This window comes from Bos javanicus, chromosome 5 (assembly GCF_032452875.1).
Source record: "Bos javanicus breed banteng chromosome 5, ARS-OSU_banteng_1.0, whole genome shotgun sequence".
NCBI lineage: Eukaryota > Metazoa > Chordata > Mammalia > Artiodactyla > Bovidae > Bos > Bos javanicus.
In genome coordinates, this window is record NC_083872.1 from 58,005,876 (window position 1) to 58,021,801 (window position 15,926).

Here is a 15,926-nt window from a genome sequence, read left to right on the forward strand (position 1 = left end):
TCTCAGTGGATATTTGAATGACTAGTGGATGAATGGTTTAATTTTATAGTTTCAGTGTTATTGATGATGTTGATAGAAACTGATGTGTAATTTATGAAAGCATTTCCTCAAGGGCCTTAAGAGTACCTGGAATTGGGTCTATAGTGTTAGAGGTCAAATCCTTGCTCAGTTCCCTTGGACCTTACTTTATATAGATATCGGTTTTGGTGGTCAGTCATTGTTAGGGATGATGAAATCAATAAAGCCTGGTAGCATAAATTTTCTTTTTTTAGGGTCCCAGGAAGAGAAGATGTAATAGTACCTGATAGAGAAGACTGGTTTTGCTGAGTTCTGTTCTGTACACTTAACCCTAAATCTGATCCTCTGTCCAAATATCATTTGCCTTGCAACTAAAGGAAATTATTTTGTTGTGTTGATAGTGAGTCTGATTCTTAACAACTTTTTTTTTCCCCTAATTTTTATTTATTTATTGTCTGCACTGGGTCTTTGTTGCCCTGTGCCAGCTTTCTCTAGTTGTGGTAAGCAGAGGCTACTTTTGTTGCCGTGTGTGGGTTTCTCTTGCTGTGGAGCACAGGCTCTAGGTGTACCAGCTATAGTAGCTGCAGCACACGAGCTCAGTAGCTGCAGCACGCAGGGCCTAGAGCTTGGGCTCAGTAGTTGTGGCGCATGAGCTTAGTTGCCCTGTGGCATGTGGGATCTTCTTGGACCAGGGCTGGAACGGGACTCTTAACCACTGGACCACCTTTTAATAGCTTCTGGTGACTTCACTTGTAGTGTGGAAGAAGGACGTTAGCTTCAGAATTCTGCTGATGGTCTCGAACTTTGTTTCAAGGACCAGAAAGAAGCAGTTGAAATAATGCCTAACATTTATCGACTATCTATATGATAGATAGTTCCTATGTACTAAGCATTGTCACAGATATAATTTGTACCTTGGGGTGATCTGGGATGTCTCAGTCTTTCATATCCATTGTACAAGGATTGTCCAAGGATTTGCCAGATATGAAAGAGAAACAGGAAGAAAAATGAATTTTTAAAAGTTGAAGATGTCTTCTAAAGAGTTCAATTTGAAACTGTCTTATTCCATGATGGAAAATGCAGTGATAGTGATTCATGAAAACATTTGGCTTTATTGAATATATATCATACTTTGAGCCTTTTGCTTCTTACGTGGGCTGTCTCCTCTTTCACACAATTCTTTTGTTTTTATCTCTAAGCTTTTGAAAAGAAAAAAAAAGGCATTTATTGGGAAATGTGAGTCAGGATCGTGTATGCTAAAGTTATTGACGTCAGCCTTCTTCTTTAAGTCTTGAATGAGAAAATGGGGAAGTGATGTGGATCAATCAGTCCAATGCCTGTGTTTAGTCAGTGAGGACACGTTTGTCTTCTGACTTCGGATGCAAGTTGTGTTTTGAGGAGTTTTCACTTGATAGCAAATAAGGGTGCTTCAGATTCCAGTACTATTCAAGAGCGTGCCTGGAAAGAAAAACAATTTGTTAGTTGTTGAGGGTTTGTGGGGGGGATGTAGGGGAGGGATGAAGAAGGGAAAGATTTCCAAATGCATATGACACTGAGCTGCCTGCAGATGCACCCCATTTATGCACTTGAACATGGCCTGGGGGAGCATTGGCCTGATGAATGCAGAGAGAGATGCGTTTTGATCGAGGTAATTTCCCTCAGATGGGTCTCACCATCCCACGAATCAAAACCTGTCAGCAAGGAGCTGAAGATGGAGTGAAGTTTATTGTACATTTGTTGCCATGTGACACCGTCACGCTAGAAGGGTCAAGTGAGAGAGATCATTAGAACTGTGTTGATTTCCTGGGCCTGTTGTGTACTTTCCCTGCAGGGCAAGGAGGAAAGAGGCTTTAGAAAGGGAGCTGAGGGGCACTGGGTAGGGAGGGAAGAGCAGGCATGCACAAATAAATAAAACCCTCACTGGTCTCTTCGGATGAAGGGTGTACAGACTGTTCATAGGGGATGGGAGGTGGGGGCATCTGTATTGTTTCCCCCGCCCCCTCCCCTTAAAGCCCCTGGTAGATTTGGAGCAGATGCTCTGCCTGGATCTCCAGGAGAGGCACCAAAGGATTAAAAAAGGGATCCCAAGGGGAAATCCTCTCATAACTAGCCTTAGTGGCTAGAGAAATATATCCGCTCAACCTCACCCACCCTTCTTTTTTCTTCCCTCATTCTTTCCTCACCTTTGAGCTCAAAAAGAAACACAGGAAATTTAATTTAAAAGTCAAACGCCCATTTTGGTATATACCAAAGTAGAGAACCAGAGGATAAAATGTCCCACACATTCCAACTGGACATAGGCTTTGTGAAGAGAATGGCCCTATGGTTTGTGCTGAGAGAATAGCTAGGTTTCAGCAGTAATATCTCCCTCTGTGATCTGAACTTGCTGAAATATCCCTGTGAATTGTGAAAGTTGCTCAGTCATGTGTGACTCTCTGCGACCCCATGGACTATACAGTCCATGGAATTCTCCAGGCAGGAATACTGGAGTGGGTAGCTGTTCCCTTCTCTGGAGGTTTTTCCCAATCCAGGGATTAAACCCAGGTCTCCCACATTGCAGCTGACCCACCAGGGAAGCCTGAAGTATACCTAGCACTGCATTGATTGGAAAAAAGCCTGTGGTGGAAAAAAGCCCATGGTGGTAGTTCAACAAGATATGGTCTAGTCCTGCCTATCCCCAAAAACCGCTATGTTCAGTTCAGTCGCTCAGTCGTGTCCGACTCTTTGCGATGCTGTGAATTGCAGCACGCCAGGCCTCCCTGTCCATCACCAACTCCCGGAGTTCACCCAAACTCATGTCCATCAAGCCGGTGATGCCATCCAGCCATCTCATCCTCTGTCGTCCCCTTCTCCTCCTGCCCCCAATCACTCCCAGCATCAGAGTCTTTTCCAATGAGTCAACTCTTTGCATGAGGTGGCCAGAGTATTGGAGTTTCAGCTTTAGCATCAGTCCTTCCAAAGAATACCCAGGACTGATCTCGTTTAGAATGGACTGGTTTATTTCCCCTAAAGCTGCTTCCTGCTTAGCCTGGAGGCTTAATAAAATGGTTTGCTCATCTACAATGTTCTATAGAGATTCTCATTTTGAAATTTCCATTTACATCTCTTATTCACTTTTAGTGGTGGTAGACAAAATTAAGAAAAACTTCCTAGTGGCTTTGGTAAAGAAAAATATAGTGAGGCCTGGAATTGGAACAGACTGTTCCATTGGAACCCCTAATTCTTTTCATGCAGTTCAACATATGGAATATAGCCAATTAGCCGAAATTAGAAACAAGTTCCTTTGAGAAAATGTTAGGTATGAGACTACTAATTGGAGTCCTTTCCCTAGATTCCTGGTTATAAAGTAGAGGCATATGGTTGGTAGAAAGGGGATGTGATCCTAGCATTGAGCTAAGGGTCCTCGTGATCCTTCTTCCCTTGGAAATTAAGCACTACTTCCATTCTGCTACTGTTTTTCCAAAGAAATGCTTACTTGAGATACCTGAGGTTTTGGTAAAGTTAAGAAGTAGGTTCTCGAGTAAAATGGCTTGGGTTCCATTTATGGCTCTGCTGCTTAACTGTTTGTGAGGCTTGGGCAAGTTAAATCTCTCCAAACCTCAGAGTTCTTACCTATAAAATGACCTACTATGTATGTCATAGTACCTGTTATGTTTAAGGTTGTTAAAACAGTTAAATGAGATATTGCATGTAAAGAACTTCATATAGTACCTGGCACATAGTAAGCACCCAAACCCAAATAATAGTGGCTATAATATAATAATGATTATTTTAGTTTATGATTATTAAAGACAAGAATACTTCTTTTTTCCTTTGAACCTGGCCCAGTGTTTTACAGTAGTTTAGATTACATTAATTATATGCCCACTGTGGATTTGCTGATGGTTATAATGAAAAAGGCAGACAAATTATGTAGGCAGTATTCTGTTCTACTAATACACTGTGATTAAGTGATGATAACTCATGTGTAGGATTCTTCAGTTCTTCAATAGCTACCAACTTTTCTTAGCTTCTTTCTTCCTTGCTAGAAGGCAGATGCAGCACAAGGGAGAAAATGAACGTTTCTCAAGCTGAAAGAACCAAAGTAAGACTGAGAAAGTACTCCTGACTACTGTGTTCAGAGAACTGGGCTAGTTAGACAGATTGAACACAGAAATATAGCTACCTTGCTTTTGACTAGGAGCAGGTTCCTTAGCAGAACAAAGACAACTCCATTGTTGGGGTTGAGAGTAAAGGTATTTTAAAAGTTCTTGTGTGTTTGTAGCTCTCTTGGTTGCCTTTCCTTTTGACTCTGGTTTTTGGGACACCCAGAGACACACACGGCCTACATACTGCAGGAATATGAACTTTTTTGGGCCTTTTTTGTTTTGTTTTGTTTAATCCAGCTCTGAAGCACCACACATAAGCTCAAAGGTTGTTTCAACACCTTTAACCTTACTTTCTTTGGTTACCTTTTGTAAATAAAGTCAAAGAAAGTGTCCTGGCCCATGATGAGGATGTTATGTGTCTATGTAGTAGAGGGTCTCCTGGGATATCTGAGAGGATAAGATCTTTGTCTAGATATGTTAAGTTCTAGAATATGCTTTTAGGGGTGAAGAAATACCCAGGAAGGCCACCTACTTTTAGATGTTTCTAATCTTAGGACTGGGCTTTTGATTACTGGTGACAGGCTATGAGAAGAAGGTGGAACAGGAGAAAATAACTGTTAAAGTTGGATAAAGTGGCAGGGTTTAGGTCCTGATGGGAATATAATATATATGAGATTCTGACATTGAACAGTGCTGGATGTGAATAGTAGCTTTAAAATGCTATAGGAGAATTGTTGTTATAGTCGCTAAGTCGTGTCTGACTCTCTTGTGACCCCCTGGACTGTTGCCCGCCTGACTCCTCTGTCTATGGGATTTCCCAGGCAAGAATACTGGAGTGGGTTGCCATTTTTAGTCATTCTAGGGACAATATGCTCTATGCTAGCTTGTTCAGTTTCCTGTTTTTTTCTGTTTGTGTGATCCTTAGTTCTTAACACAAGGTTGGCCAGCATATAATCAATAAACTATAATTTCACTGGTATTTGTCTTGTGAATGGAGGCTAGCTTGTTTCAACCCTTTTCTTTGTCCCTGAACAGTCGGAGGATGACGAAAAGCTGAAAAAGAGGAAGGAGCGATTTGGGATTGTCACAAGTTCAGCTGGAACAGGAACCACAGAGGATACAGAGGTAAAATATACCTGGAATGCTTCACAGGGCCTTTGAATGGAAAAACGAAGACAAACAGAATGGAGAAATGTTTTATTTCCCTGCTACTTCTTAGGTGCCTAAATGACAAGATTTTTGGTCCTTTGCTTGATATCTGTTTTCTGGATAAAGTGACCCTACTGAATTTCAGCAGTATACTTTAGTAATCCACTGTTAGAGCCAGTTAACCTAGTAGGAAAGAGCACAAGATTTTGAATCAGGTAAACTTGGTTAAGTGACTCTGCCACTTGGTATTACAAAATATTACTTATAAGTTATAGTAACTATTTGAATCTCAGGTTTATCATCTGGAAGGGGGAGATAATAAAACCTACCTCGAAGCAGTATTTTAATCATGAAGTGATTCTGCATAAAATGTTTGACAGTGTTTGTCATATTATTAATTATTTAGTAAGTAGCAATATCTCTAATTATCTCCAAGCAGATTTTTTTCATCATTTAATGCCACCATATTCAACCCAGACACAAATATCATTGTGCCTAACTTGCCTCTGAAATAGGACTGCTAAGACGCTTCAGTCGTGTCCCATAGACGGCAGCCCACCAGGCTCTGCTGTCCCTGGGATTCTCCAGGCAAGAACACTGGAGTGGGTTGCCATTTCCTTCTCCAATCTGAAATAGAACAGTTGGGGTCAAATGGGACTTTTTTTTTTTTTTTTTTAATTTGTTATTGGCTGCATTGCACCACATGTGGGATCTTAGTTCCTTCACCAGGGGTTGAACCCATACCCCCTGCATTGGAAGCACAGTCTGTAAACACTGGACCATTGGGGAAGTCGAATGAGACTTCTTCTTCTTCTTATTTTCTTTACATATGGTTTCTGAAAATGAAAGAACAGCTTTTGTTTGTCAGGACGTATGCATCCATTTCGGAGAAGGCAGTGGCACCCCACTCCAGTACTTCTGCCTGGAAAATCCCATGGACGGAAGAGCCTGGTAGGCTGCAGTCCATGGGGTCGCTGAGGGTCGGACACGACTGAGCGACTTCACTTTCACTTTTCACTTTGATGCATTGGAGAAGGAAATGGCAACCCACTCCAGTGTTCTTGCCTGGAGAATCCCAGGGACGGGGGAGCCTGGTGGGCTGCTGTCTATGGGGTCACACAGAGTCGGACACGACTGAAGTGACTTAGCAGTAGCAGTAGCATGCATCCATATACCAGCATTCTTTGGAGTAACATTCATTGAGACTGAGCATTGGCAGACTGCTCAGGGCATTGACAGACAATAATGATTTGCTGGTTTGAGAGTATCTATAATAGAAACCAAGTGTCAGCATAGGTGTACATGAACAGTTAAAATAATGATAGAAACTTCTTAGCTGGTGAGGAATTTCAAATGTTGCTTCTTCCATTTAATCCAAATTTATTTCTTTCCATCTGTCTCTAGAGATGACCTCTTTAAATCTGTTACCTTACACACTCAAAATCATATGGTCCCTATGAATAAATATCAGGGTCAGTTTTGTAATAAACTGAAAATTTCAGAATCAGATCAGTTTACATTCTTCATTAAGAAAAAACTAAGAATTTGCATTCTTTGTGCTGCTAATTCAAAATAAAGCATTACCTGTTGTAAGTAAATGTCCACCTGCTTGCTGACTTGCCAGGATGAGCTAGAAATAAACTTAGACTTGTTTTAATTCTGGTTAAAATTACGCCCTCTTTGGGACTTTTCTTGTGGTCCAGTGGTTAAGAATCTGCCTGCCAGTTCAGGGGACATGGGTTTGATCCCTGATCTGGGAATATCCCAACTTGCCACAGAGCAACTAAGCTGGTGCGCCTCAACAACTGAAGCCCATGTGCCTAGAGCCCATGATCCACTACAAGAGAAGCCTCTGCAGAGAAAAGCCCATGCACTGCAACTAGAGAGTAGCCCCTACTCACTACAACTAGAGAAATACCATGCATGTGGCAACATACTTGGTACTGCCTTAAATAAATTAATTTTAAAAAAATTACTCCCTCTTTGCCAAGAAAACTATTGTTAATTCAGGCATGCCCACTGAGTTGGTACATTTGACCTCCAATATAAGGCAGATGAGGATTTCATTGAGAAGAAAAGAATAATGGCTTTTATTGGGAGAGTTAGTGTTTGTAAGGGAGTAGTAACGTTTGAGGCTGATGGAGTTTATATGAACCAGATGACTTTAATTTGATTCCAAAGAATTGTATCAGTAATCCAGGTGCAGTGGGCTGGGCTTGTATGCCCTCAGCTTTTTTTTTTTTTTGGCCATGTACCATACAGTACTTTGGCCACCTCATGCGAAGAGTTGACTCATTGGAAAAGACTCTGATGCTGGGAGGGATTGGGGGCAGGAGGAGAAGGGGACGACAGAGGATGAGATGGCTGGATGGCATCACTGACTTGATGGACGTGAGTCTCAGTGAACTCCGGGAGTTGGTGATGGACAGGGAGGCCTGGCGTGCTGCGATTCATGGGGTCGCAAAGAGTCGGACACGACTGAGCGACTGATCTGATCTGATCTGATCTGACCATACAGGATGTTGAATCTTAGTTCCCTGACTAGGGATTGAACCTATGCCCACTGCATTGGAAGCGTGGAACCTTAACTACTGGACCACGAGGGAAGGCCCACTTTTCTTCCCCATAGAAAGCAGAAAAATAATGTATTCCAAAAGATGGCAGAAATAAGAAATTCATCCTGACAAAAGTATAATATATTAAATACACTGGTATAATTCTGGTGGGACAGATTTTCCCTCTGAACATGTTCTCCTACTGACTGCCCCACCGGAGTCTGTCATACAACAGTTTTTAACCACTGCTTATTCTTATGTTGTGAGCAGACAGGAGCCGTCTTCAAATCCACAGATTCCAAGGAGAGAGTAACGTTATTTCTCAGAAGAACAGCACTTTCAATCTTGGAAGAGGGCATAAACATTTTATAGAAGCAGTACAGTTTAGATTAAATAGGCACATCATTCATCAAAGTGTAAAAAAGATGACAGGAAAAAAATACCACATTGTAAAATAAGATATTCAGATGTTGTGTGAGCGTTTAAGGCAGCTGATGGCCAAAGTGGGTGTGTTAAGGAAGGTAGCTTGGATATGGAGGTGATTTTACATCTAGAGGAGTTCTTTTCCTGACCTCAGTGACTGAGCACTGGCAAACAAACAGGTCGTCTTCCTCGAGGCCAGTGATACTTGAGGTACCAGATGGTTTCATTTTTCAACTATGGTCTAAAGAAAGGATTGAGTTGAGCCAGAATTGGAATCAGCCAAAAGAGGTAGCAGCATACTGAACAGATCACCAACATAGTGATGGTAACTCCTCAGTTGGGACCTTTAGGGATGAACCAGAATACCAGGAAGCCAACAAAGCCCCAGAAAACGTTCATCACGATCAGCTTTTCTTTTTAATCTAAATTAAACCTCTGAATGGAATTTTGGGAAAGATTCTTTGCTGGGGACAGTGGTTAGAGTGAGAACTTGTACTATTTCGTGAGTCACTTACAGAAGAAAAATATCTTTCTCTTCCTCTATCCATTTTGTGCCCTCTCTCCAACAACTGACTCCTTTAAAGAAGATCCATGTTGGGGCGGCCCCCACCCACATTTATTCTGTTATCATTGAAGATTTATCTATGGATTTGGAGGCCTAAGAAATAGTTCCTGATCAGGCCTAATTGCCCAGAAGGGCATCCGCTTCACATTCTCCATGATACAGTATTGGTCAGCCTTTTGTGCTTTGAAATTTTCCATTTCCCCACTTACTGGAAGACTTTCCCCAGCCTTTTGAAGGATCCATTGTTTCCAGGCTAACTTGCTGTACAGCTGAGTGGCCCTCTCTCCTTTTGGAATCTTGGCTTTTCTAGCACTCTTCTTTTCTTCCTCCTCCCCCCCACCCAACCCCCACCACCTTCCACCAAACTGCCCTTAGTGGATAAGAGAGATTTAGACATTAAATCTCTGGCTGCCAGCTTAAGCGTGGCCTTCCCTCCTTCTTGGACCTTGTGGTAGTCCATGTGAGTTTGGATTAAAGCAGCCAGGAACCTGAGCCACTGTTGTCTTGCAATCTAATTTTTTTCTTCTTGCTTCTTTATAGGCAAAGAAGAGGAAAAGAGCAGAGCGCTTTGGAATTGCCTGATGAAAAGCTTTTGATGCTTTCTGTTCTCCAGTGGTTTCCACCTCTTTGACTCTTCCTGGTCACATATATACCTAAATGCACAGTTATGTGCTTAGGTCCTGCCTTGCAATGAGGGAGCATGTACCCTGGGTACATCTGTGAACTCCAGCAGCAGTTTGACTTATTGCAGTTCCAACTTTAAGGGTTTTGTTGTTGTGTTGTTGTTTTTTAATTATTATTTTGCTTGTTAATAAAAAAAAATAGAAAAAAGAACAATGTGTTTTCTCAGGTGCTCCTTTGAGTTCTTAGAGCCAGATTAGACCAGATAAGGAGATACTCACCAAATATTATAGAGAATTAGCAATAATGCCTTTATCCTTTAGAAAAGAGAACAAGGAAAAGGATTGAGTATGTGCCTTTAAGCCTATTTATTTCCTTCTCTCATACTCACAGGCATCCTTTTACTTCTTTATTCTCCATGAAGAGGCCAAGTTTCACCATGAATTTTTGCTTCAACAGGTTGAAATGACCCATTAGAATAAAATACAATACTGTAGGTTTTAGGAGGTGCAAAGTATATAAACACTAGGGCTAGAGATTGGTAGTCTGTTACAGAATGGAGTGTAGAGTGCTTATTCTGGAGTCTGGAAAGACCCTAATTTCAAGAGTGACTTTAACTGGTTGCATTTGAAGCCAACATGTGGAATCCTGTTGGTCATGCAGTTCAGGAAAGCAGTTTGGCTGGGTACCCCTCAGAACTAGAAGAAAGTGTGTAGGGATTCAGAGTATAACAGGATGTCAGAGGTGTTAAAGATTATTGCCTAGATTGTTGGGAACGTAAGCTGTAGACTAGAGCCTTCTATTTTCTGATCAAGCTACACTAGTTTGTTTTCTGTTGCAGAAACATGCTTTTGCAGTTTTGGTGGCAGTTTTTCTTGGATATTACTAAAATCCATTTTCCTTGCCAAGCCTCCTACTTAGGATTTGGCTCTCCCTAAGCAGGGCTGCTTATCTGCATATGAATTTCATGTAGATCTGAGACCTGATACCTAATCTTTTTGGACATGTTGGTATAGGGTTTCTCCTCTTAATCTTTAGTACTATACATCTATATAAGGTTGGGCTTTGTTTGGGTTTTGGTAGTAAAACTTAAGAACCTGGCACCTTACCTGAAGACTCTGGTTTCATGACCAGATCTCATGTTGCTGTGGTGTAATTAATTCATTGTTCCCGTTTCTGCTAACACCTCTGTTTGGTTTTATAATTAATAGAAGAATAATGTTTGATCATCTTCCTAACAAGAACCTCTTTTCACAAAGTCTCTTTAGTTCCTGGAGGACAGGGACCTAAGTTTAGATGCTTTAGGAAAAACCGTGTCTTGGGGAGCAGATGCAAAGACTGCGCATTTGTTGTGAATTTTGCCCCATTCTAAGACTTTGGAGAAATGTGCAAAAGGGAAGGTTGATTAAACTTCCTCCTCTTCTCTCTTGGGCTCTACTGTCTGCTTCCCTTTTCTTTAGGCCCTGATCCTAAAGCTAGCTTTTCCTCTTTCACTCTGAAAATGGAACCAGAGAGAGAATTAGTTCAGTTTTGTATCTTTACAGAGATTATAGATTCAGTAAGGGTTTTCTACCCAAAATAAGAGATAAAAGAATAGAGCAGACACTCATAAAGAAGAGTGGAGCACTAAGTCCTTCAGAAGTTTTCTTCACTTTGTTTCCTTATCCTCTGTAATGTTCCAGAAGGGTATTCAGACTCCGCACCCCCATCCTCTGTCACCTGGATTCTCTTCCTGAAGCCTAATCATTCTTCTCCATACTTAACTCACTTTCCCCATATTTTTGACACAGCTGTGTGTGAAAGTCGCTCAGTCATGTCTGACTCTTTGCAACTCCATGGACTATACAGTCCATGGAATTTTCCAGGCGAACATACTGGAGTCGGTAGCCATTCCCTTTTCCAGGGAATCTTCCCAACCCAGGGATAAAACTCAGGTTTCCAGGATTGCAGGTGGGTTCTTTACCAGCTGAGCTACCAGGGAAGCCCAGAATTGCTCATCAGGTTTGTGTGGGTTTTTTACTAGCCTTTTTCATCCTATTCCAGCAGCTGTTCTTATGTTGGTCAGAAGTCTCTCACTTCCAAGCCTGATCACCAAATCCTCCTCTTCCTGTCTCGCTATAATCATTCCATATATACTTTCTGAGCATGACTAGTTCAGGATCCCTACGATTTTTACTAATTCTGTCCTAAAATAGTAAGTCCTTTGAGAAGCAGAACAGGCATCCAGCCTTGCAGTTCTTTATCTGGGATCCAAGTACCCTTCCTTCCTATCCTCCAGTCTCTTGAGTGTAGCTAATCCAGGATCCAGATGTAGTTGGCTAACTCCAGGCTGCTTTTCCCTGTTTTGAAGCTGTGACATTCTCTGCATACCTGGAAGCTCTTAATGAGGGAGTCTATAAAAGATGCGGAGAGAGCCAGCTTCCTCCGCTGTAAATCTGCACCTTTTTATGGTTCTCTAGGATCATTCTGTTTTTCTCCACCATCACTATAAACCGCCCTTCCCCCCACCCCAAATCCTGGGAATTTACTTCTGAAGATACAAGGCTAGAAGCTTGTGTGGGGGTGAGGGCTATAAGGAAGGAAGATGCAAATAACAGCACTTCTTGGTGTTGGGTCTTGTTGCCATGTCAGATCAGGTGGAAGGAAAGACCTAATATAAATAAGAATATGAATGTATTCTATAATAAATGTTTTTCCCTGTTCTCTTTCATGAGGACCCCCTGACAGTGTTACTCATCTCTGATTATTGGACTCCACCAAAATCTAATGTCCCCCTCTCTTGCAACATATCAACACACTCTTCTTGTATTTCCTTCCAAAGGGACTGAAAAATACCAAGTTTTGCGATTTTGGACTTCCATTGAGCCTAAAGTACTTCTAGCTTTCTCTTTATTTCTTTTCCTTTCTCAGTTATCCCTGCCTTTAATTTTTCTCTCTCTCATATCACTATTAATAGAATGAAATATTGTATAGCAACTACTTCGGTATAATTCCTTGTTCTGTCACACTAGCTCAACTCTCCAAGACCCTGGGCAAATTATTTAATCATTCTTAACTCTTCGATTCTGTGCCAATAGCAATCTTATTGTGAAGGTTTCTGTGAGAACTGATACTGTCATATTTATGTAAGGAGCACAGTTTGCTTATCATATATTGTAGAGTAATCAGTAATTATTAGCTCTTAATTTTACTTGGTGATTTATAGTAGAAGTACTTTCTTTTTCCTGAATAAGTTACAGCTAGGAGTAGGGGGCTGAGTGTACTAGTTTGAGAGTGCATGTGTGTGCATACCACATACGCAAATGCTTTGGGGGATTCTGAGAGTGAGAATAGGTAGGAGTTGTCCCAGTTGTTCCCTTACACCAAGCTCACTGACAAGAAAGCTGGCTTTGTGGCTGGCGCATTGACTTCCTGGCTTCTGCCCCACCATACACCAGAAGCTGTAAATGCCCCTATCTGCTGGTTTTTAGCTTGGGGCCCCTGATGTGGGCAGAGACAAAGTATAGGGTAGCTACTCATCCATTAGGTTGCAGATGTTTGAGGGTAAACATCATCTTGTAACGTCTTGGTGTTCTCAATTGGGCAGGGTGGGGGATCTGTTTTTACCTGGGGCAAAGAGGGTAGGTATGGATAAAGCAGCTCCTGGTGGGGAGAACACAGTGTAGCACTTCAGTCCTCCCTGAGCTTGGTAGTTGGTCCGAGGTGGGGTCAGTCTGCTGATAGAACTGACAGGGTAGGGAAAGAACAGGGGCACACTGAACCCATATTGTGCCCCATTCTGGGTCAGACTGATGTCACAGGAACTTTCCTACTTGCAGTTACAGGCAGGATTCTTTTGCTACCCCCCACCCCCACCCCCACCAATTTGTATGCCCTGGGAAGTGTGCTCCAGGGACATGGGAGACATTTTTATAGTAGAATGAAAGTATTAAAGATGCTTAACCAGTCTTGGAACACCAGAAGTTCAAAGTTGGGTTGGTTTTGTGGATTTTGTTGAAATTGTGTTGAGGAAACCTAGGGTCAGGGAACTTCAGGAAAATAGGATAGATATTATCTGAATCATATCTCAAGAGGACTTAGATCTTCTGCTCTGTGGAGGCTGGGAGAGGGTTTTGTAATCTTTGGGACTGTTTAGGATCAAGCCTCCAGTGAAGAGTTGGTCTAGGTTCCCTTTCTTTCCCATCCTCTGCCCAACCTTCCTTGGCTGCAAGCCCCAGCACTCATCCCAAAGACCCCCATCTTCTTACTCCTTAAGCACAAAGTTTCATTCTCCCTCAGATCCTCTGCTTCCTGGTCTCTGAGGTGTAAACATGGCGCTTGATTAGGGAGAAGAGCTTAACGCTGAATTCTAAATTCTTTGACTGCTTTTATTTTTCTTTTTTCAGGTTCAAGTGCTGGATTGTGTCATGTGACCATCCCAAAACTCAGAGCACCCTATGGCCATCTTTGCCCTTTGTCACATAACTTGAAAACTGCCTGATGGCCTTTTTGCAATGGTTCCCTTCAGGAAGCCTTGATCTCAGTGAAGAGGTCCTTTCCCGGCATTCCAGTGCCCCTGTCAGCCCCATACTCCTCAGACACCCTTAACAAACAAAGGCAATCACACACACGGTGTAACAAATACACAAAGTAAATAATAATTACACTCATTATGATCAGAGGGGCACTGGCCAGGTCCACACACGTCATAAGGTGAGAGGGGGTACTAGTTCCCACTAGTTTGCTGGGCTATGCCCCCAAGCCTCTTTACCCCATGCCTCTTTGGGGGTGAGGAAGACCAGGGGAATGAGACTTCAACTCATAGATTTATGTTCATAAGAGAATGACCTTCCCCCAAAGGTCTTTATTTGGTGGCATTAAAGGGGCATATTCTAAGTGTCTCCAAGTCTACTGCCCCAGCTGTCTAGAATTTGTAGAGGGAAGTCACCTGATGCCTATTGCCCAATCCCCACCCTGTGCCAAGATCAAGAGACATGGGCATTTGACCTTGGAGGAGGCATCTTCTGTTCTTCACTTCTCTGTTTCTTTTTTCCCACCAAGGAAATGTGAATGGTGTTGGTGGTCAGGTGCATCTTGTTCTCCAAGATTGGAGCAGAAGGAGTGATGAAGAACAGGGCCAGAGAGGAGAGAGGGGGGGTCATACTGCTGCTGCACAGGAGGAGGCAAGTTGAAATGAGCCCTTGCCCATTCCTGCACCAAAATACCTCATCTGACTTTTTCACTATGGGAATGGGAATAAGATGCCAAAATTCACCACCATCACCTTTCCAAAGGTGGTTACATACCTTTGCCCCTTCCACCAGCTGGGCCAGGCAGGAAAGTCATGCTCTCGGGAAGAACAAGCCTTCCAGGTCAGCTTTCCAGCTCAGGTTTTACTTGTGTTCCGTATTGTTTGAGTCAGACCCATGACTGATGCTCTACTCAAGAGTTCGTTTTGCTGAAGGTTCTTTCCCCCTCCACTCCTGACATCCTGTAGTCTCCTGCCTGGAGCCAAGAGGTCTGGAGGTGAGGTATGGATAGGGTATGGATCAGAAGGTTCTCAGCTCCTTGGTGTCAGGCACTGTCCAGCTGGGAGGCAGAGGGGAACTTGTACTCTGAAGCCTGTGACTCCTCTAAGCCTCACATCTCTTCACCACTACTCTGGTGCCCTGGTTATCTGTCCCACAGCGAGAGGTATTTTATGTCCATAAAGTGCCCGTGGTAAGTGCTCAGAATTCATCTCTTGGCTGTGGCGGGTGCTGCTATTTTCTCGTTCCATCGAGGGGAAGAAACTGAGGCACAGTGAGTCCAGAGGAGGATGGGTCAGGATTGTGAAAGGAATGAATGGGCCCAGCTAGTGACCTGGAGTGGCAACCAGTCCCTGCCTGCTTTCCAGCTTTCCAAAGCAGGAAGTCTCCATCCTTCCCAACCTCTGCTCTAACTGGCCTTGTCAGATGCTTTTCCCCACTGTATCATCCCCTCCCTGCTGCCAGGTACTGCTAGATTCCAAAAATAAAAGATAAAAATAATTATAGACACTCTGCTCCCTTGTTCTACCCCCTTCCACCCTGAGCTTTGGGATTGGGGGACTGAAAGGTCCCCCTTCCAGAATCCCTTCCACCTCTGTCTGCTGGCTCTATTCCCTAGCCCAGAGCAGTGATTTGGATTCAAATGCCCTGTATCCTTCAGCCTCCCTACTCCTTTCTTGACCCCTCCTGACCCTTCGCAGACCTGGGGACTCTGGGCTGTCTCTACTCTTCTTTTTATGGACCTGAAGATAGAGGCAGGGAGCAGAGGCATTCCGCAGGCTCTTTGGTCTCTCTCTTGGCTGGGGGGAATTTGGGCATAAGCAGGCCACACCTCTGCCTAAGGAAGTCAGTACGGAGAGGGTAGACCTGAGGGTTAGTTCTGTGGCTCATACAGATCCTGGATGTTGAGCCCCTCCCTCCCGCCCTCCCCCAACCCCCCCAGCTCCTAAACCCTAACCTCTTACCATTTCTGTGACTGCTGGAATTCAGTTCAACCCGT

General features: G+C 43.1%; 1 protein-coding gene and 1 long non-coding RNA gene across 3 annotated transcripts in view; one reads left to right on the forward strand and one right to left on the reverse strand.

Annotated features, from left to right (window-relative positions):
- Positions 1-9,635, forward strand: part of SARNP (SAP domain containing ribonucleoprotein) — a 49,893-nt gene extending 40,258 nt beyond the window's left edge. For both annotated transcript variants that reach the window (XM_061416939.1, XM_061416938.1), the window contains 2 exons: positions 5,142-5,231; positions 9,339-9,635. In XM_061416939.1, the coding sequence (XP_061272923.1) occupies positions 5,142-5,231; positions 9,339-9,380 (132 nt within the window). In that variant the 3' untranslated portion in view covers positions 9,381-9,635. The remainder of the gene's footprint in view (positions 1-5,141; positions 5,232-9,338) is intronic.
- Positions 1,111-15,860, reverse strand: LOC133247745 (uncharacterized). Its single transcript, XR_009736475.1, has 2 exons — positions 14,705-15,860; positions 1,111-1,476 (listed from the first exon to the last, which is right to left on the reverse strand). It is a non-coding gene; the product is annotated as an uncharacterized LOC133247745 (long non-coding RNA).
- Positions 15,861-15,926: the final 66 nt, after the last annotated feature.